Below are 23,477 nucleotides of genomic sequence, written 5' to 3' on the forward strand. Positions count from 1 at the left end.
ATAACACTGCATCCTTTAAAAGTAATTTTCATAGATTATAATATTAATAGGTAGGTCTACATCACCACTGAATTTACTTGCACAATCAGTTACTTTTCAGCTCAGCTATGTGGTCATATATGGGTCCTCTTGCACATTTGTTAAAGGCGTGAAACACCACATCTGCTTGACTCGTACAGTCCATCTCAAAATCAAAAGGCCAGCTCTTCAGCTAAGCTCGCAGCAGAGCAATAGCATTTCAAAATGAATACTCTATTTCATACATGCTCAGACCCATTCTCTGCAGGCCAAGCATAGGAAGTACAGTGCAAGTGCACTAGCTCCATACTAATCACTTGGGATTTATAGGTATTTGTAACCAAGAGCTGACTTTGATGCACAGAGCTTGTTAACTCGTACAAAAACCTGGGAGTCTCACTAGCACAAGCACCAGCATTATCCAGTCTTTTGTTTATGCTTTATACAAATGTTCGTGCACGAGTCTGTGTACATCTTACACCCACATAAAAAATGAAAGAGTACAAGTTCTGAGATCGTGTAAAGGCATGCAAGAAGTGCAGAAAAACGTGCAGATGTGCAGGAAAGCAGAGGATAAGGCACAAGCAAGAAAAATACCAATCTTTCACTCTCATCCCCAGAGAGGAATTTTAACAAAGCTTTAATCCCATGAGCCCTGAGCAGTCTGTGTGAGACATATCCCAAAGCCTCAGGTTGCAAAGCAAATCAGCTATATAATATTCCTAGATACAGAATTTATTGTGATGGAAAACTATAACTATTCAGTGTTGAAAGTATCCAAGTGGCAACTGATTGCCTGCTCTTGAAAAAATTTCAGCAAACCTCTCCCAGCTCCAGGAAGGACACAACACTGTTTGACCCTTAACGCTATGCTTTACTCCTGTCAGCCATTGGCAACACCGAAATGCCACAGCCCACCTCACAAACCAGTAAGGGTTCGTCCACTTGGGTATCAATCTTCTGGCAGGAATGTGCCACCTCTCCACCATCCTCCTCTTCATCTAGAAAAGGTTTCTCGCTCCCTGTTGCGTCACAACTGATGCATCGCTTTCTCTGCAGCCGGGGTTCGCTTAGGGCAGTGCCCATAGCTAACACACAGGCTTTTAGACACGCACTGCAAAGGTAAGGTGATGGCACGAAGAGCCTGTGCTAGTCCAGACAAACACGAAGGCCAGGTACACGGCCATTGTCACGCAAGGAGGGAGAGGCCTTGATACTGGGAATATGAGAGAACAGCACTGATCACACACTGAGCTGAGAGAATGTGGTAAAATTGGACAATATGAAAAAGTCCTGGGAGAAGTACAAAGGAAACAAAAGGGATGCAGCAAAGATAGTACCAAAACGGGTGGAAGAAGGAGAGGCTTAAACTGAATGTGGTAGCCATTGAAAGATGATTTAATTCAGAGGGAATTAGGACCAGTGAAGTAAATAAATACAGAGGAAGGAACAAAACTAAGCAGGAACCACCAGACTTGTTGCTGGTGAAATATTTTATTAGTTGAATCAATTGGGTAGGAACTAAAGGCCTTTCACTGATGTCAGGGAGAAGAGAGCTGAACTGAGAAGAGAAGGTGCTGATGGATTCACTGAGCCCAAGGCAGCACAAAGGTCAACACAAGTAACTGTGGTAGAGGCCGCATTTAGGAATAAAAAAGGAGAACAGGAAAATGAAACGTCACAGATACTTGTGTCACAATGTGCTTCCATCGCTTGTATATCTCCGGACAAGGTAGCTGGGTAGCACCCATTTATCATCCTGGCTCTGCACTCTGTAATGCTACACACCGCTTTGGAAACTCTTGGTCTGAAGTATTCCCATTATTCTTCCCAGCTGTGAACTACATGAGCTGATTAAGGATTTATGTACTTTTTGCTATGGCTTCGTATTCCCATGTTATGGTTTGTCAGTTAATTCATAAAAGCAATTTTGTTCGTTCCTGTGATCTGCATTTATAACAAAATAACAGGAAAAATCTGCCAGATTTACCTCATCTGATACCAAGGACAAAACACAGGATGTTCAATACATATTCCTCTTCCTTTTATGGCTATGGTTATAAGCTAAGAAAGCTCTGAAATTTACAGTGACATCAGTATCAGCTTTGAAAGCATTTTGTCTCATGAAAAACCTAGCCAAAACTTTTCACACTTTCAAGAAAATGAAAGCAAAAAGAAGAAGAATTTTGTAATTTCAAAACCAGTCATTCATTTCGCCACAGGTCACAGTCCTCAGTGATGCAACTCCTTGGGAGTACACTAGCAACAGATTTGGATCCTCTCGGTTTGAAGCAACTGACAAATCCTATAATACTCTAGCTGGAATAAGCAGCTGGCATGAATTACTTCTAGTGCAAATGCTGAATGTGTAATTTGTCTCCCTCCAGGGTAATTTTATTAATGTATGCTAGTTTGCTTTAAACCTCAAGTTCTGTACTTTTCATAACAGGATATAAATCACTCCACTAGTGACAAATAAAAAGAGACACATACAAGGTGCTCATACTGATGTCAATTGACTGTGGTAAATCTATGAATCAATGTGTGACATGGGAGAGCTAAAATAAAATTCCGAGCTTTGACGACTGACCAATCTTGAGAATATAAACACATTTCATTTCAAAACACATTCTTTTATCTAGAGGGATGTAACGCAGCCTCGTCCCAATCAAAACATTACTGTTTCCTTCTCCAAAACTTTCAGGAAAAACACTCGCGTCCTTTCAGACACATTGGCACATAACTGGAAGTGTTTTGACAGGAAAATCTCTCTTTCCTTTCATAATTTCCAGATCAGAAGCCATCTAGGGAAAAAAAACCGCACACACTGAGAAAACCCCCAAACCTAAAAATCTTTGTTCTTGATGCATTTAAATGGAAACTTCCTTAGAAATAAGATGGTCATCATTGTTTTCTGCTTTACTGAGACAAGTTACAATACGTAAGAATGGCTGTAAATAGCAAAAGGCAAGCAATCACCAAACTGATCAAGGGATCTGCTGGACAGAATAACTACGGCCGGCACAGGAAACGAGAGAGGCTCTACAGGAATCTGGAACGCACTCTGAGCAGCAAAGTGGGGCCAACAAGTGCGACAAGTAAATAAGGTCAGAAATTCACAACAGTCCTGGCTTACATGCTAGAATAGCAAAACATAAGAAAAAAAATAATGGCAGGATTGAGTAACACCACTACACCTCTGTTTTCACATGGGGAGGATGCGAGCTGAGGTACACTACCTATCATGGAAGCAAACAGACAGGGGTCTGGGTGCTGGCCTCCCTAAGAAGGGCGTATCTCCTCTCTCGGCTGTGGCTCTAGATCTTGTAAGCTACCTGGGAAATCATGAATGTGGCAGAGTCTTTTCCAGCGTCTTCCTTCAGTGTGGCAGAGCTGCTGTCCCTTCTCAGCAAGCTCACTCCTGACACCCTCAGCACAGGGGTGTGATGCTATGGCAAATGTAATGTCAGGAAGGGATTGCTTCAGCCTGGAGACGAAGTCCTGTCAGAGCTGATGATGTTCCTCAACAAAAATAATCTGAAACTGAATTTAACTAAAAACTCCAGGCTTTTTCACTAATAATCTGCTAATTCACTAATATTGCTTAATATTGGCTTCTTTCAAGTAGGAAAGAACAATTTTTTATCAGCCTCAAAAATGTTTCTTATTTTCACTTACAAACTATCACAATTCACTACAATTGTAATGCTATAACTCATTTTTTTTGTTTCATTTGAGGATTTCACCTAAAGTCAGTTAAGTTAGATGGTTAAGAACTCATTTACTTCAGGGGCCACAAAGCTAGCCCGTACTTCTCTACCTTTTACAAGTCCCACAAGCTGCTGAGCTGCAGCATTTTTCCACAGCTCTTTTGTTCCTACATAGAAATCTGCATACTGAAAACGCATCCAGCATGGCTCATTTCCACATTAGACATTTTCTTTTTTCACATCTCAGGTAAGATGTAAATGCAATTTATTTTAGATATATTCACCGACCACATATAATTGCTAGCACTGAAACATTAAAAACAGCCATGATCACAAGGTTAAAAATGCTAAAAGTTGGGTTCTTCTTGGTTGCCTTCTCTTTTGGAGCTTTGCAGGGTAGCATAAAGCTTGCTCTACATTTATGCGTGTCAGACACTTTCATAAAAATGAAGCAGGAATTTTCATGTATTTTAGCATTAGAAGCTTGGGTTAGCTAAAAGGCTCATCTTGGAAATAAGGTAGAAAAACATCCACCAAGTTGAAAAGTGATTCTTTCCACAGAAAGTGTTAAGAAAATTAATCTAAAAATTCCTGGACGGGAATTCTCTCCTTATTACTAGATTCTGTAACCTATATAAACAGGTCTCTGGTATGAAATTTGCCATGACTTTTTTCACACAACCCACAAAATCAAAGCCTCGCTAGAACAGACTTTTAAATACAGTGACAAGCTGCATTCCTACTAGCTACAACTCAACACTATTTACAAAAAGGCAGTGAAGGAGAAGGCATTTAAGATTGTGACGTCAAGTTTTCTTCTGCATCAGAGGTTTCCACAACCTATTAACAAGTTTTGAGGTACCTAATCTGGAAGTGTCCAGAACGAAGTCTGTCCCCAGACAGTAAACTACACAGCATGACAGGAAATAATAGTGACCCAGGCTTCACACACTGTAAAAATTAAGCTTATTAGTCCCTCTAAGCATATAATTATTAGAAAAGCTGAGTTAACCTTACAGATAGGGACTCCTCCACATTTTATCTCCTTCTCTGTGCGAGTAACCTGTGAATTAGTGCAAGAAGGGCTTGCTCTGTTCCCAAGAGAGGTCCCACAAGTGCCCAGCACTGCAAAGCTAAACCCAGGTGTAAATAGAGAAACATTCTGTAAGTAAACAGTAGGTTGTCTTCTCTTCCCACCCTCAGTCTTTCACATTATTTGAGCAGCCCCCTGCTCCCACCACAACTGCTTCCTGAGCCCCCATTGCTGCCCACCCCAGCTTGCTGTGGCACCGCAGGAAGATGTTTGCGACGACTCCAGTGCAGGACGTAGGCAGCTCACTGCCTGGCGCCCTCCATCCGGAGGCTTTGCTCCGTGTTATTCTCCTCCACGAGTGCAGTCAGACCTACTTGTGTTTGTTGTGGTCTCTGACCCGACACAGGGGGGGTGAGGACAAGGTGACGAAGGGACACCGCGTGCAGCGGGGGAGCAGACAGGAAAGAAGATACGATTAACCACACTCCCCGACTTCTGCTCTGGTTTGATTGCTAAATGTAGGGTTCAAAACACCGAAAGCAAACAGCAAAACAGAAGAAAAGCCTTCCAGGGCAGCTTAATAAAAACAGAGGAAGTTTCACCTGAGAAAGGCTTTTGAGATTGCAATTTTTACATGCATCACATGAAAACAAACTGAAATAAACAGGATAAAAAAAAATACAGTTGTGTCTGAGCCTGTTCAGTGCTTGTAGGTTGGGACTTGTTCAGGCCTGTGCAGCACAGGGACTCAGAAGAACAGCAGTCACTGTGGCCCTGACTATCAAACCAAAATCATGTTTGGCTTTTCTGCTAACATGCACAAATAAATCCAACCCCTGCATGTGAAAATAACAATATTTGAGCCTGCTGGTTCTATTGTATTGGTTTTACGCAAGTAACACAGAAGAAGATCTGTAAGCCCAGAATTGCACCCGAGTGAGCTGGGTAGAGAAGCAACTGTTAGTAAAATGATGTCTGCCTTTGTCTGCATCTGACCTTGCAGGTGATTATCAAAGCCATACACGTACCTTGCAGGTTAACTCTGGAGACAGGCGGCTGACTCGTTGCTGGAGATCTCCTAAGAGGTATAAAGAATACTTTATAAATAGGTATTATTTTATCATTTCAAACCCCGTTGGTACGTCAAATTGCCAGCTCTTACAGTTAAAAATCCTTTTTCATACTAAAAAATAAGCCCCAAACACTTTAAAATGATATGGCAGTTAATAAGCAATATCCATATACCTGTTAGGAAAATCCAAAGATGTTATTCCCCCAGCTAAGCACACACACATGCTGAAAAGGAAAGATGTGCCATCCCACACTGCCTTCACAATTTTCTGCTCAAAATATGGCTGGAAGTCAGCAAGAGCTGGTCTCTGTGGTTGAAGGGGTCAGTGAGTCTCCAGAACCAAGGCCTTCTCCTGAAAAGCTTTTCCCTACAATGTGTGGACTGAGCCCTGAAGTACTGTCAAGTGCTACACCAGCGTGCAGGCTGCAAGGTAATGCCTTAGGCAAGGTGAGAAATGTGTGCCTTTAAACCCACCAGTTAATAGTTTAAATTGCACCTGGAAGCAAGTAAGAAGACACCACAGTCATTAGCAAAAGCTCTGAAACAGCTGAAGGATCTATTTTTGACTAGGAGCAACAATTTTTTGTCAGAAAAGACTGGATTTTTGAAGGACTAAAAGCTATTTGAAAAACTGGCTCAATCCAAGTAAACAGGGTCTGACTGGAAAAAGGTGCAGTATTTCTCCAAGCGTCAAAATATTTCATTGTGAGATTTGCCAAATAAACTGTTAATTTTTCAAGCTGAAACCATAATTTACTTGGGAAAAAACAAAACTTCTTTTTAAAGAAGTAAAAAAAAGTTGACACTAAAATCAAGATCCTTCATTTTCGACTGAACTCAGTTTTTCAGGCTGACCAAAAATGAAACTTGGGGCTTTTGCTTCCTTAAGAAGTTTCTGATACATTTTAACTGAAGCCAGATTTCCCCACACTCTTTCTTAGCCAACCTCCTAACCCAAATTTTTTGAGTCAGAACTGAACTGAACATCCATTATTTGCCAGCTCTCCTTTGAAGCTAAAATCAAAGCAAGTGAGCAGCTCAATTCTAGTGCAATTGTAGCTCCAGGGGTTTCTTCAGAAGGGCTCCAGGAAGGCCTTGCTAACCACCTAAGATCTGCATTAGTGTAACGCAACTACAGTCCTGCTTCAAACCCTTGGCCTCAGCCTTCCAACCTGCACGTGGGCTGGTGGGGCTCCAAAGCCTGCTCTTGAGCAGCAGGCTCCCCTGGGCATAGCACTCACTTGCCGGCTGGGATTTCAAAGGCTCAGCTTTTCTGGAGCGAGATGCGGGACTCAGATTCTTCGAAAGGTTGAGCACAGGGCGCACGTGTTGGATGCTGACTTCTCTGAAAATCTGCCCCAACCTGCCTCTGCTGAACCTTTGAAAAGCCAAATCTTGAAATCTCTGAAAAACAGAAACTCTCCAACATGGACACCGCACTGGGGCAGCAGTGCTTCCAGTATCTGGGGAGATGTGCTCCAGGTTATCTCCAAACCCTGTGCTGAGTTGCACAGACATGCCTTTGGTGGGGGGCAGGGAGGGATGAACTAATATTCCATAGGGTATTTCCCGCTGCAGAGCCTGAAAAAGAACGGCACTGCTCCCAGCATCCTCAAATTACATCCTGGCCATGCCCATCCTAGTTTCTGCAGCAGTCAGGGCACAGGCAACAGAGACCCAGAGATTTGCATTTCCACAGCACTGTCCCGTCTTAGACACCACTACACTCAAGCAAGCGTACGTGGCTCCCACTTCCAGCTCCTTCTTACTTGCGGGCAAGTATTAGAAGGAGTAGGCACCGGATGCTTTCTGACCATGTTCTGGGCTACATCTGCCAAACTCAGGCACTCTGAAACCATTAATCATACTCTCCTCTGTTCCAATCAGGAAACTGTCCTAAAACCCCTGATGTTAAAGTCCAAAAAACATGACTTCTACTTGGTTTTTTTTCCTCCAGCCCTTAACATTCATTTTTTCCAGCATTTCTGTAAATACGTTGGATGGCATCCTCTTTTTCATTCTCAGGGCAGGAGGGGTGAAGGAGAGGAAAGAAGAGGGGAGAGGAGGAGCTAAAGGGAAGCTGAGATTCTCATGATCCCCGAGTAGAAGTTTAAGTAAAATACCACATATCATGAGACCTATGATAAAATCATGAGTTGGCAGCACGGCTCTAACCCAGAAGAACTGTTTGGAAAGTGTGCAGGAAGCTCTGCAGCACCTGGAAGCACATTCTGCCACAGACTTGGATGTTTGATATATAATGGTTTAAACATTTAATGACTTTTATTTTGGCTGGCCACATGACTTTATACCTCAATCAAATCTGGGAATGTTTTCAAAAGGACACTGTAAGATGCCTCTGTGTCCTACAGGTTACGCCCTCGTTTCCTTCCGGTCCTGTTCAATTTCAGAGTCCTCATAAGCTGAAATGCTTGAGATGTTCAAAAAAGCAAAGCTTAAAAAAAGAATCTATTTCAGCCATCTGTTTTTCTATTAATCTCCATCTTGGAATGCGGCAGGAAATCAACAGGAGGAAAACCATACCACCGGATAAAATGCTGGGCTTTCTATAAAATATAAGATTTTATCGGAAGAAGAAAGCAGAGCCACAGTGGGCAATCAGGCAATACCACTCACATGAGCAGCAGTGAAGCAAGCCCACAGTCGCACTGGAGCGTACTTTTGCACCTTGTTCCACACTTCAGGAGTCGGCAGAACACTCGGAGCAAGCAGCTCCTGCCAGTTCCAGGATGGGATGGGTGGGTGCATAACTGACATCGCCAGGAATGAATGATGCTGGTTTCACGCAAAATGGCTCTCTTGGGGCAAAATAGGCCAGAAAATGATGATGACTGTCTCATTATAAATAGCTAGAGGGAAATGGTCATTCCGGACAAAAGCATAAAAAGGAGTTTGTTGGGTTTCTCCTGTTCAGCAGGTATGAAAAAAACACCCTCCTCTTATGTTCAGTGCATCACCTTCCTTATTCAGTGCAATTATAGTCTCAAACAAAGCATCATAGGAAGGAAGCACAGGCTGGTCCTCCAGGCAGCCCCTCAGTGCGGAGCTGCAGGACGCTGCTGCCTGCCCTGCCAGGGAAACCCTCACCATCCCCACAGCCCCCTCTCGGGGGTTCCCTCCTTGGAGCCTACTGTTTGCCCATGACCACCTATCTTTGTGAACCACTGATGGAAATGCTGGCCAAGACCACAGCTTGACCAAACAACAGCGACACTTCCACTCTGAGCTGGGCACCTAAAACATGCCTGGGCCAACTAAGATGGCAAAGTGAAGAAGATACCACATTCCATGCACCCAACATGCCCAGGAACACATTGCACCCCCCTCCCAAGCAGAAAAATGTGTCTCTCCTCAGGTTCCCCATGCTTTTCGAATCGCTCCAATCAGTGGCCACCAGGGGAAGCAGTGTCTGACCTGCCTAGTGTTCTAGAAGTTCTGAGTGCTGGTTGATAAGAAGCTTGATGTGAGCCAGCAATGCACGCTCACAGCCCAGAAAGCCAACTGTATCCTGGGCTGCAAAGAAGTGTGGCCAGCAGGGCGAGGAAAGTGATTCTGCCCATCTATTCCTCCCTCGTGAGACCTCATCTGCATTATTCTCTCCAGTTCTGGAATCCCCAAAGTAAGAAGGATATGGAGCTGTTGGAACAGGTCCAGAGGAGGGCACGAAGACGATCAGACGAATGGAGCTCCTCCCATATGAGGACAGTCTGAAAGAGTTGGGGTTGTTCAGCCTGGAGAAGACTCCTAGGAGACCTTATAGCCACCTTCCACTACCTGAAAGGGACCTACAGAAAAGCTGAGGAGGAACTTTTTACAAAGGCTTGTAGTGATAGGATGAGGGGGAATGACTTTCTATTGGAAGTGGGAGGACATAGATTAGACATTAGGAAAAAATTCTTCAGGATGAAGGTGGTGAGGCTCTGGCACAGGTTGCCCAGGGAAGCTGTGGCTGCCCCCTCCCTGGAAGTGTTCAAGATCAGGTTGGATGGGGCTTTGAGCGACCTGATCCAGCAGAAGGTGTCCCTGCCCATGGCAGAGGGGGTGGAACTGGATAGTCTTTAAGGTCCCTTCCAACCAAAATCATTCTAAGATTCGATGCCTCCGGGGAGGTGGCTGGGGTGGGAAAAGGTGGCTGGCTCCCCCTGGTGTCCCCTGCAAAAGGCAAAGGGGGCCTCGGGCAAGAGCGCACGTAGCCCCAAGGGCCGGTGGGGTCCGAGCAGGGGGGCAGCAGGTGGGCAACAGTGACTGCCTGTTGCCCCCCGTGCTCGGACCCCACCGGCCTCTGCTGTGTGTGAGCCATAAGGGAATGAAAAAACATGCTCTTACTTGTTGGAGGTGCTGTGCAAATTGGTGAGGAGCGTGAAGTTGTTCCTCACGCTTCGTAGACTCGCCAGCACCTATGAGGGGGACAAAACCAGAGACATTATCTTCTCCGTCTAAAGTTTTAGGTGGGTTTTGTCTCCATTTGAGAAGCCAACTCACCTGGGCGAACGGTGTGACGATCAGGTCATCCCCATGCCTAAGGAAAAAAATGGAAAAAATCTGTAAATTTACCTCAAATGGGGTGTTGTTCACCTCAGAGAAAGAGCATTTCACAGAGGGAGGTTTCCCAGGCAGCGCCCATGGCAAAAAAACATGAACCCATGCAGCGTTTATTTAACACTATATAAAACCTCATTTCTAATGGAAAGGTCTCACAGTGCCTACTCAAAACAACCCAGCTGGAGTAGCTGTTCAGGTTGGTAACACCATGCAATAAAAGCCCGGAAATTCAAAAGTTAAGGCAGCACCGTGGTGGAAAAAAACACATAACGGTCCAGGGAAAGGTCAGCTTTGAATTTCCTGGCTTTTGTTGATCTCTGCCACAGTCTTTAATCTTATTCAGGCTCTGGGTTTTTATCCGGCTGTTTTCATCATGGAAGATTTGAGCAGAAGTTCTGAGAAAAATACGTTGTCACCATCGATAGGAGGGATTTTCTTGCAATATTGTATATAGCACTTGAGCATATATGCAAAATCCAGTACGATTTATCTAACTGGTACAGGGCGGGGCAGAGGTATTGCTGTGCAGTGCAGACCTGGTCATGGTGGGAAAGCAAGGGAATCCAGTGTGGTTGCTGATGGGCTCCCATCCCTTAGTGTTCTGTAACGTGTGCACCTGATGCACTGTGTGAGGGCAGGAGAGCAGGCACGGCTGCAGGCAGGAGAGATGGGGCATGGCTGCAGACAGGCAAGACGGGGCATGGCCACAGGCAGGAGAGATAAGGCACGGCTGCAGGCAGGAGAGAGCAAGCATGGCCTCAGTCTGCCATGGGCACCCCTAGAGACGTGTCCACCAATGCTAGACCCCTTCAAATACCCTTCAGGGGTATTCTCCCTGGCTGTACTGCCACAGAGTACATCCACTTGTCCAGACTCAGGTATGAGTGCTGCTGAGGCTACCTTTTATTTAAAGTTATCTCAACACTGATATCATATCACTCATATGAGATGCTGGCTCCCCCTGAGTGCTGCAGAAGCCTTGATGCCTGCACTAAATGGACACCTCTACATGCAGGCAGCTATGAAGCTGGAGGAAATGTGGGTGGTGGGCACAGCTGGATGGGACCCCCCTGCCCCAGCACAGCTGTGTCCTCCAGCACACTGCTGGGAACACCGGTCAAGTGTTAAACTTCGTTTACATGGTATTTGCATAATTCAGAGTGGTTACTTTGTCTCTGGTAAACATTTACTAGATGTTAACTAACAGGGATGTTCTCTTTCAGGAGAATTCTTGTGGATCTCGCTAATATTTAGATTTCTATTTCATGACAAAACTTTAGGGCTTTCATAACAGTTAAAATTTTTTTATGAGCATTTTTTTATAGCTTAATGATCACTTTAAAACTTTAAACTGTGCCTTTTAAAATAAAGGGCTGCAAATCCAGGTCACTCATTTAAGCTCCATGCTCTGCATTGCATTGATCCTCTCAAGCTCAACCATCTGTCTCGGCTTTCTGCTGTATTTTCCACTCAGTTCTAGTGAACAACCCATGATAGAAAACAGGATGGAGAAGAGTAATACTGTAAATACAAGTACAGTCATATTTCTATTGTCCGGGCTAATGGAGCATTACCTGCTTGAGAAAAAGCAGAGATGATGTTAACCAGGCTCTGGGAATGCACAGTGAGAGTACAGCGTAGAAAAGAGTGTGCGAGTAAGCCAAGAACTGGAGTGATGGGGTTCTCCTGCCTGCAGGTCCAGCGCAGGCACAAGTAGCTTGCAGAGCCATCTGCTCTGAGCACAGCCCAGGCTTTACCCTACAGTTAGCTGCAAGTGTTTCACACTCCAAACACAAATTCCCGTGTGAAGAACTAGTACCAGGAAAGGTAAAACACAATAATTCTCTGTTACTTCAGGGTATGGACTTGAAAGCTCTTCTGCTAAATCATGGAGAAAAGGGGAATGTTTCAAGGATGGGATGGGGAGAGGGAAGTCATGCTTTGGCAGACTATAAAATCAACTGTCTTGGGCACCCAGGCTATGAAATGCGAGTACCACTCGTAAGCACCTCTTAACAGAGCTCTGCGGATTACAGGAGGCCATGTAAAGCTCTTAGTTACTATGAAATATGACGTGAGCTGAATTTATGCTTACTGTTCACTTGGGAGAGAAGAGTTCCTGGACATCGTCTTTGGTGATAAGTCATAGTCACTGTCAGATCTGTACAGGAACGACTCCCTGCGCTGGCTGTGGCCCGGGAACGTTGTGTGCAATACAAGTCCTGATGAGGAGCTGGCCTGCGGGTCCAGCGGGCTGCGACCTGGTGACGGACCATTTTCCACATCGAAGCTGTGAACAAAACACAAACTGCGTGTAACGCGCATCTGCCAAAAGATGTTTTCAGTGCATGGTGCAGGACTGCCCTAAGCATATCACATTGACATTGCTCACATCCTGTCATTCACTCAGTACTGGAGATACAGGGCTACATTTACTGGAGTCTCTCGCCAGCATATTTCTATTGTATGAAAGCAGGACTCTGCATAACAATAAAATATTTAGTCTGGAGGCTTCTTGCCTGACTGCATCTGCTCAGACCCCTTTCAGCTTGAACTTTGCTAAGCTCAGTGCAGCTCCTGTCACACTCAGTATGAACATATAGCAGCCAAATGTCATCCCCAAGCTCTGCAGCTCTCCCCATGCCACCTCCAATGGCTGCAATGTTTGCACGAGTCAGTGGGGTTGATTTTTCAAACCTCACGCCAAGCCTTTCAAGTGTAACAGAGGCTCAAGGAGCTGTGACATGCCACTGTCCTCCAGTCAAGCCCTGTCTCCATCTGCTCTAGAAGCAAACTTTTGAAATCCTGCGAGATTAGTGAGGACTTGGTAGTTTTGCGAGCTGGATGCCCAAGTCTCTTTTCAGCCATAGTTCATGGCTTAGCTACTCGAAATACTAGTTGTGTGACTTTCAAACAGCTGGGCTGCAAAATGGAGGACTGCTTACAAAAATAATAAAAAAGACCCTAACCTTCTGTCACCGTTTCCATTACACACCCACTTTCTTAAAGTTTCATAACTTGGCTGCTGCAACTTGTGGCTGAAGTCACTCTAGACACTTTAGCAAGTGACACCCCTCATAAACCCTGAAAATAAGCAGGTTGGCCTCCCTGCCTGGGCACTTGGACCTGATATAAATACCATATGTGTGACTATGTTCCAACTAAGCCAAGTGAAGTACGGCTGCTTTCAGTATGAATTTTCTTGCCTTTGGAAGTCCGAGGCTTCATCTCACTTGCAGCAGGAGCTGAGTTCTCACTCCTGCCATGGCACATGCCTCTCCCCATTCTCAATGTTCTCCCAATTTATTATGCCTGACGACCGCCCTTAACCACGCCACCCAGCTGGGCATGCATCTCGACCACGGCCACAACAATGCGCTGCAATCCCTGCCATATATTTCTCCATTCCTCCTCATTGCTGCCTGTCCCCACTCATCATATTAAGTTAAAAGATCACCCTGAGCACAGCAGCAGGGAAGACTTCATCTCTCCCTCCACTCTACTATGGCACAAGCAGGCAGATAAGGTATCCTGGAAAAAATCCGAACAAAATCTCTTGTCGATCTGAAAGTAACGCATGCAACCCTGGAAAAAAAATAAAGGAGTCTGCATCCAGTTACAAAACGTATCTCAGTTTACTCTCTTCTCTGCTGTGACTCCATTCACACACTTTCAATACAGGTTGACCAAGGGATAAACAAGAAGGGGTAGAGAAGCACCGAACACTGCAGAATGGTATAACAGGTAGAGAAGGTCTTGGAGAAAACCGCTGATGTGAAGTTGCCATTGCTGTACTCAACCTGTATTATTTAGAGACAAGGCAGTGGAGAACAAAAGACTGAGCAGGTTAAGAACAAAGGTATCCTCTCCCCTGTCTGGATAGTGACCTGATACCTCCAAGTATTAAGGCCTTCTACCTCCCAGTCAGGGAATCTGATTAAAATCCAGACTCTGTGGCATAGCCTGGTTCTCTGGGTATTGGCAGGAAGGGTTAAAAGCAGGGAACAAACTCTCTCACCATTCAAAACCTGGCACCAACTACAACGTCAATCTTAGATTTTGCAGAAGCCTTTCAGGTTCCTGTACAATACAACTGAATGCCTTTCCTGGACAAGCACCACACTGTGGTGTGACACCAAACTGTGTCCAGTGACGCAAGAGGGGGATGCCCTGGAGGCAGCAGTGCCGGTGAAACACAGGCTGCGCACCCTGATGTGGCAGCCCCTGACGCCAGTCGCTTCCTGGCACTTTCAAGTTTATACACCAGCTACTTTGTACAAACAACAGCTGGTGAATTACTGAACAATTTATCAAATATCAGTAATAATACAATGCATCTGAGTGACTGCATGCTTTACTTAAGGAGTTTTATTTATAACATAAAGATTTATTTATAGTTATATTTGTGCTTGGGAGGGAGTGAGTGCTCCAACAGTTATTTTTTATGTCTCCAGAAACTACTTACTGGGGTGGAGAAATAAATGACTGGATCTCCTGGCAGTTATTCTGTTCCTTATGGCTGCAGATAGAGTGTAAGAGATCTCATACTATTTGGTCCCACGTACGGTTACTCGAGAACTAAAAAATGCCTGAGTATCTGTATTTAATTAATGCAATTAAAAATGCATAAGCATCAGTGCAAAGATTTTTATATTCTTTGGAAATCCAAAGGCAGGGCACCAAAATACAGCACACACTGAAGGAGATTCCCATGTCTACAACGTCTTACAAATTGTATAAGTACATCTTTAAACAGGTAATGACTCAATTAATATGCTTTTCTTTTACTCTTTATTATCTACTCTTTTACCAATGACAGCTTGAGTACACTTTATCTGTAGCCACAAAGTAATCAACAGAAGAAACTCAGCTCCATAACTATAGCATCTACAAACAACATCCAGCTGATAATTAAACTATACCTATTCAGAAAATTAAGTCTGATTACTCAAAACATTTTATTGCAAAACCTTCACTAGAGAATATTTAGTTTACTGACACAAACTAACACAGCAATGATCTAAATTTGAGCATTTAGCTGAGCAGAACTTCTGGCTGTACCAGCTGCTTGCTGGTAGATGTTAGCAATCAATTTGGGAAGAAAAGTTGACACACAAGGTATATAAAAAGTGTGCAAGAGGAGGAGAGAGGGAAGTAGGGGGCATGCAGATAAGATGACTTTTTGCAAAGAAGACTACCAGCACCAAAGGAGTAAGTTTAGTAAGAGGAGAAGTATCCATTGACAATCTGGTTTTGCATGGCTTACTTATAGCAGGGCTTCTGTACCTTGCTGGACGTTGAAGATACTCAAATCCCCTTCCCTTTCCCTCTTTTAACATAAAAAATCTCCATTTCTCTGCCAGTCTAGGCCTGTTCTGAGTCACTCCTGCAGCAACTTCCACCTAAGTCCTGGAGATTTTCAATACCTTCAGAGGACTCAAATAGTTTCATAGCTGGAAGTGTGAGAAAGACCCTGGCGCTCCTTGACCAGGGTAAAGGTGGAGGTTAAACCTTGGCAAAGGCAGTTTCCCAGGAAACAGTTTGCCTGAACCACGCAAGTTTTCCAGATTTCTACAGCACTGGTGGCTTACACAGGGATGAGCTGGAGACATCCAGACTGCGTTTACTAGATGCCTGACACAACTGACGCCCAGCTCGGAGTGCCATGGCTGTGTCCAGCCACCCTGTGTGCACACAGCCAGCTCCTGGCAGCAGTGCCCACCCTCTCTCCACCTGTGCCTGGGATGCTCCAGCATGGATCACACATTTAATCCAGAAGGAAAGGCATTCTTATTTCTTCTCGCAAGTTCATCTTGCAGCCATGCTGGCCTGCTCATCTGGCTCCCCATCCTTGGGCCTGATGCAGCACTCAGCCAACCATGTGCTCAGTCATGAAGTTATCAGAAAATTTCCCCCAAAAGTGAAGGCCAACCAGGAATTTGTCATTATGTCTACCAAGAGTACCTGATTTTGTGCTCACGAATATGCACTTCCAGTGGTATGGCTGGGTGGGCAAGGTGTTCACTGGGACAGCCAAGGTCTGTCTCTGGTGTTTTGGTTTTTTTAATAAGTTACAAGAAGTCAAACACAGGAAACTGTTTCCCCTGATCACCCAATGTTAGAAGACAGTGGCATGAGGCATGCAGAGCAAGAGATGAACCTTGTTTTACAAATCTCTGCTGCACATTGACTTCATCAGTTGCTCTTGATGCGTACAATAGCCCATGAGGAATTGTGTCCTGATGAAAAAGCCATCTTCCAAGTAAACATTTGCTGAAATTGGTAAAAATGGAATTAGACTGTAAAGTTGCCTTCTCAGAGCTGCATTTTCCACTAACTTTTTTAAATTGGAATTTAACCAATGAGCTGTGCTGGAAACACTTAATCATCAGTGTGGCATCATGTTCAGAATACCCTTCAGATTGTAAGGGTCCTCTCCAAAGTTTGCAGCACCCTATAGTCTTCTCATAAGTGTAAAATAAAGCTGCGTCTGTCTAGTGAAAAATAAAAGATTGCCAAGGACAAAGCACCACTACGACAGGCTGGAGAAAAAAAAGCTAAAATTTGCTTTGCAGTATCTTCAAGCAACAGCACTCACAGTCAAGACACCCCACTTGTGAAACATAGTTGGCACAGGAGCACCAAAGCAGTTCAGCAAGTTCCAGCAGTAAAACATCAGCAAACACTTGAACTGTTATTCTGCAGTTGCTCCTCACCCCATGTCCATGCAAAGGGATGGTGAGTGAAATATCTTTGGCCCAAAGCACAGTCACTCACCATGATGTGCTGCTCCTCTCCCTTACCTCCCATGCTGGCACCAGGGTCTCTTCTGCACAAGCATGCAGATGCCCAGCAGCCTCAGTATTAAGTGGGCACTGCTGAGACTCAAAAGTGCACTACCTAAACATATAGATCACATACCTGGTATCTAAGGCCCTATAAATCATTCAAGATGAGATACATAAACGCCTGTCCTCTGTAGATCTCTCTACAAAGTATGCCTTGCTCCCAGCCTTGGGAGCTCCAGCCCACCAAGGTGACACCATTCCTCACCCGCCTCCAACGTGTTATCAGGTTTATTCAGCCATTTCCAAGCGCTGTGACAGTCTCAGGGGGCTACTGAGGAGTTCTAAGGAGTTGAGCCCAGTTGCACAGAGCCAAAAAGTGGCTCCACAGGAGGAAAGGTGACAGCATCCGTATGGGATGAGCATTAGTTAACCACTGATATGAATCAGTGGCAATCCCCAGGCCAGAAAATAGCTGCAAATCAAGGACTTGAGTGACCAACAGAAACAAGTCTCCTGAGCCCTGCCTAGTTTTACCAGAAGATTCAGGAATGTGCAATTCATGAGCACATTCCCAGGGTTACTGACCACCAGCAGAAACCCAGCAGCAGATGAAGAGAAGAATCTGGTTGACGCAGAAAGCCACAAATCCCAGTGCCAGTCAAAGGGAACAGAAGATCCACCAAGCAAAACCCAACCTGGCAAAAGCACAAGAAAGGCAGCGCAAGAAAGGCAAAGTGTGCAATGGCCAGGGCAGCGCCACAGCCCAGCAAGTAATCCCTTTCAGGATTGCAGAGCTGTGAAGGAAGGTGTCTGGTCCCCTGGCTTTCTCTTGGAGCCAGGCCTCAGAGTCCAGACTCTCCATTTACTTAGCTGGATGAGAGGAAAGCTAGGGGCGATGGAGAAGAGGTAGTTGGGTCGGTGGCAAGAGGAGCAGGGTGGCTGAAGAGTAGTGCTCAGCAAGGAGCTCAATGCAAGTAAGAAGGCAGCCACAGCCCTGTCTCTTTTCTCCCTCTGCATATTTTAATAAACCAGGATCTTAATAAGGTGAAGAGCAAAGAAGGAGACAGCAGGTGGCAGGAGTTAGCTGTGGCTCGCTCCAACAGGCAGGGAAGGGGACACTTGCTTTGAACCTGTGGAAAGATGTGATCGTAACACAGTAATGAAGGGAGGAAATAGGGAACAGCAAGCCAGGAGAAATCATGCTCAGCTGTAAAACACAACAAGGTTTAACGCGTTTATTCTGCAGAACAAAGAACATTAATAAAAGCAATCTCCAATTGTCCAAACGCTGTAGTTTTTTACAGTAATGACTATAATTTCTCTACATTAAAACCCACTGCCACCCTTTATCACAGTGGGAAAGTCCAGCCAAGCCTCTGCAGACACAGGGATCTCTGTTGTGAGACTCCCCACCACCCTTCAGCCATCTTTGCCCTCACACTGCAATGGGGGCAGCTCCCTGCACTGTCCATGAGGACCCGTTCCTATCAAACCAGTCCTAAATCAATCCTAAACCAGCCCTGCTCCTTCCCACAGCACAGCACGACCCTCATGTGAAAACATGGCAGTTTCCAAGCTGTCTCAACAGAAGATGCTGCTTTCAACATATCCAACAATTCAGCTTTCGAGCTCTTTGATCTACCTCTGCAAGGGGGTCTTGGCACAGAAACTATTTTGTGGAATAGCAATAAGGAAGAAACAGTATCAGGAGTGTGTTGTCCCTGGATTAGCATTGCCTGACAGCAGCCTTGGAACGTGGTGAGATTTGGCATAAAAACTGAAAAACAGGATTGCACCACGATTCTGATGTAATTCAGAGTCATTTGAATAGTCATTGCAAGTCAAATGGTTGCCATGAGAGCTACACAGCCCCACAGTTTGTTAGATCTGTAATATGAAACACAAAGACAGACACATTTAAGTCTATCAAACCAGGCAGGCTTGTGTACTTTTTGTTTATGTTATGCATTTACACTTTTGCTGAGGATGACAGCACTGACTCTACAAGAGGGTTTACCATCTGCTTTGCCTTCTCAGACTTATTCCTGAGGGCATTACTCCTGATCTTCTAACTACGGTGCCACCTTTACTATGGTATCAAATATGTTTCCAAAACACAGTATTTCAGGAAGTCTGAGCAGACTCTGCTCATTATAAAGAGCCTCTCCCAACCATCAGAGCCCTGCTTCTCACCAAGACATTCAGCTGGATTTTTAACACCATTAGCAATGAAAAATGCTGTTTCCTACATCTTCAGATCTGTACAGGCATGACTGTTTCTCACTGCTATCTAATTTTGTGCACCTGTTTCCCATTATCAGAACAGCTTGCTGTTTCTTCTAAATAATCTTTCACGTGGAAAGGTCTATGATTCAAACCATCAGCACACAATGAAACAGGATTGGATACGCAGCAGGCGTGCCGGCACTGAGCATACCAACAGCCAAAGCAGATGACCTAGCACCGGCACCCGGCTTCATGAGGCTGACTCCTCTCAGCACTGCCGTGTCAGTACTTTGATTTTTCCTTCTGTCCTTCTCCCATCAAGGGGAACACCCTCTAGTTTTCAGGGGGCTCTTAAAGTGCTCAAACTCCTCCATCAGGTTTGCCCCTCGTGTGGCTTCTACTTCTTATCTTCAGAGCCTAATCACCTGTGTCTCCTGAAATATAGCCAACAAACTCCTTCCACTCACTCCCTCCCAGCAACATGTACCACAGCTGCATGGCACAGAAATCCCAGCAGCACTTATTTAAGTGTTTGCAATATAAACTGTCATCTGCTGCTAAACATGTTATTAAGTCTCCGTATGTATCACAACGCAAAAATATATGTTTGTTTGACTTTGTTATCTCTGAATATAGAGGTTCACGCTTCCTAGCAGCATTTTTCTTCAACGGGTACAACACAACCCTCTGCAATGGCCCACAGCCCACCGTGGAGGATGGGGCCAGGAATTAGCTTGCCTTGTGCTTACAGACAGCTTTGAATCACAAGCCCCTTGTCCAAGGCAGACCAGAGAGCTGGTGGCATTCCCTTTGCAGCCAAGGTCCATCTTCAGGACAGCACAAAGGTAAAAGTATGTAGACAGAGCTCTTACCTCTCTCCAGCAGCAGTACCTCTAACTCAGCAGCAGTACTCTAGTGAGGTCCACAGTTTGCACAGCAGCAAACATCATTTCAGCTACCAGCTTGGCACAAGCATTGCTGGATGTTGAAGGACGGTACCAAGTGCTCTTTTTGCTTTTTAGAGTAATATTCGCTACAAAGAAGGCATCGTGCTACCTGCTTATTCAGTGTCTGCAGCAATCACTGCCTGAAACTCTCAGTCTTGCACATTAGGTCTTTGAGTCATTACTTCTCCCTGATGCCATTCAGTCCCGGGCACTGCTGAAAGCCACTAGGCTGTAGAGCCACCATGCATGCCTAAGGATGCCAGGCCAACCTGGCTGCAGCCACTGTGCCTGAGCAGTCACCAGGAGATGGTCGGAAAAGTACAGGAGAGAGGTAAAAACAAGTTTGGATTTTCTAGCATGGAGAGTTCTAAGAAATCTAATCCTTGTCATGTTTACTACAGATAAGTAGCTTGACATTATCCTGTAACAAGCTAACATCATGTGGTTCTTTAAGTCCCCTAAAGAAGAAATCCTGAATTCCATAAACCACTTGTTATTTTACAAAATGCACATCCTGGGCTATTTTATCACCTTACTATGATTCACTGCCATTAGTCTCCGAAAAATGGAAGGCACAGTTAAACACAGCAGACATCCTCCATATTTTCACTTCCAGAGCTTGTAAATGCTGTTGGGTGTGAGCGTGATCACTCTTTGTACAGGCAGCAATGCCACTTCCTAAGGGCCTTCTCCTCCTGACAATAGCTAGCAACATACGGATTAGCTGCTTTTCCTCCCTACCGCTGCTGCCCAAGCTGAGGTATTAACAAGGTATTAACTAACCCTCCCATGCAGCACTTACACAGCTCTTCTACTTGCCTTGTGGGAGTTTCTGCCCAGCACCCTCCACCCACTCACAGCTCATCAGGACCAAATCTGCTCTGGCACACAGGCTGTGCATTTGCTGTGCTGAAGGACCCAGTTGGGCCTTGTCGAAGCCGCAATTGCCATTTTTTCCCTGCTGGAAAGGTGCTGGACAGGCAGCTGCCCGCCTGTGGCCAGTAGTACATGTGGCACAGGGACAGCACAATGCTCCTCAGCAGACACTTGCTGGGTTTTGGCATCACCAGCTCTGCAGCACAGATGTTTACATTCAAGTTAGAGGACAGTATTTACCCCAATCTGTCCTGGCTGTTGTGCTCTGTTCAGTGTCAGTTCACCTTTTACAGCTTCATCTAAGCATCATAATGTTTTACAGACTCTCTTACCCCATACACCAGACACAGATGCTGCCTCCTGTGGAAGAGGCTGACCGTGGTGGTCTGGCTCATGTGATGAGGACCCCAGTGCGGGGACGCAGCTGCGCCCACGGCCTTCTGCTGGGGATCCAGTACACCTTACAGCATTTCTACCTACCCACAAGCTTCCCTTCCTCCCCAGAGCCAGCTTGGGTTGGGAAATTCCACCCAGCAAGTGGATACACTGAGTCCAGCCTTGCATTTTCCCCACCAGGGTATTAGCAGTAATAAAAGAGGAATTGCAGTCATATATTGCATCTTTTATCAATATGTCTTAAAAGTATCTGATACATCTGTTAAGCGTAATCTGCACTTAACACTCTTTCCAAAACATATAATGCACTAACGGCAAATGCAAGCAAGCAGCACAAGTCTCAAGGGTCCCGTACAGCAAATAATCTTTGCTTTCAGTACATAGGAAGGGTTCCCGTATCTGTACAGAACCAGATGATGAGGCTGCCAGCCAGAGTCATGGTTTATTTCATCCTGACCTTAAAAAGAGGATCGCCTGGCATGACTCCAAGAGGCACTTTTGCATTTTCAAACAAGCCAGCAAGCTCACAGTGAGCTGCTTTGCTCTGCCATAACTCCGGCTGGCTGCGACAGGCTGCTTCGAGGCAGTAGCTACAAATCAAATAGCTGTTCTGATCTGCTGTCAGACAGACTGGAGACAGGAATAAAATGACAATAATTTTTAACAAGTTGCAGAGACCACAGATTTTTCCATTTTACCTGGCTAATCTGAGCTGGGAGGACGGACAGCCTTTGAGTCAGAAGATTTACAGATTTTCTGCACTCATGTTTTAAACTGCCCTCGGCCCATCTACAACACCCAAAGTCCAGTAGTGGATGTGTGGAAAGCTGCTGCATTGAGAAATGCACCAAGCCTTTTCACTTAATTCATGAAATAATTATTTGACCTGGTTTTTTTTGATTTATCTCCATATTTGGTATCTGTGTTCCCTGCCAGCAAAAAGACAATTAAATGTCCTAAGATGGTATCCAGATCGTTAAATCCTTTGGAGACTCGGCCCTCCCCAAAATAATTAATCTGGTTGGGTACATTTCAGCTAAATTTTACTTGCTTCACCTCTTTCAAATGTTTGTACTCTTCATCTTTTATATCAACAGGAAAAGACACTGTACATAGCCAACAGCAAAGTATGCTGATGTGATTTCAAGGACAATCTTTTTTATAGCTCTTATTGATCATTACAGGCCCAGCAGAAGCTGAACATGAAAGTGGCCTCATCCAAATCATAAGCATCTGCCAACTGGTACTATTTGAGGACAAAATATTAAGGATGGAAAAACCTGGCCCTCTGGCAGAAAGTCACATGTTTATTCTAAGCGGTTTGGCACATGTACCCAATGGATCGTTTGAAACGGCACTCTCTTCCAAGGCACTGCAATAACCAGGGACACCAGTACCCTGTGGTTAGTACAACTTCAACTGAATGTTTGCTATAACCACTTCACTGGCAATCATAGTATTTCTAAGCAAATGCAGAGAAATGGCTTATATGTACATTTTCAAGTTGCAGCTCCTCTTTCACTCTGGTCTATCGCAGCCACAGCCATCACTGCTCTTCTTGCTGCTCATTTGTTTTGTTGCCATTAATGTACCAGGATCCTGACAGCAAGGCCAGAGGGGCTCAGCTCATTCACCTTGCTGAAACACCCACGGAGAGATGATGCCCTGCCTCCGTACATGTACCAGGGACAAAGGGCAGCAGAAGAGATGAGATATTCACACTAAAGGACAATGCTGGCACAAAAATAAGTGAGTATGAACTGGACCTGAATAAATAGAGGCTAGAAATCAGGGAAAGATTTTTTTTTTTGCCTTAAGAGCAGACAGATCACAGAACAGCTTTCCTGT

At 44.9% G+C, this 23,477-nt stretch overlaps 1 protein-coding gene across 9 annotated transcripts in view; it reads right to left on the reverse strand.

Moving 5' to 3' along the window:
• PDE4B (phosphodiesterase 4B) overlaps positions 1-23,477 on the reverse strand; it is a 220,749-nt gene that overhangs the window by 48,971 nt on the left and 148,301 nt on the right. For all 9 annotated transcript variants that reach the window (XM_054072467.1, XM_054072466.1, XM_054072468.1 and 6 more), the window contains 4 exons: positions 12,492-12,686; positions 10,337-10,373; positions 10,181-10,251; positions 5,790-5,839 (listed from right to left, as the gene is read on the reverse strand). In XM_054072467.1, the coding sequence (XP_053928442.1) occupies positions 5,790-5,839; positions 10,181-10,251; positions 10,337-10,373; positions 12,492-12,686 (353 nt within the window). The remainder of the gene's footprint in view (positions 1-5,789; positions 5,840-10,180; positions 10,252-10,336; positions 10,374-12,491; positions 12,687-23,477) is intronic.

Source organism: Cuculus canorus, chromosome 8 (genome assembly GCF_017976375.1).
Source record: "Cuculus canorus isolate bCucCan1 chromosome 8, bCucCan1.pri, whole genome shotgun sequence".
Taxonomy (NCBI): Eukaryota; Metazoa; Chordata; class Aves; order Cuculiformes; family Cuculidae; genus Cuculus; species Cuculus canorus.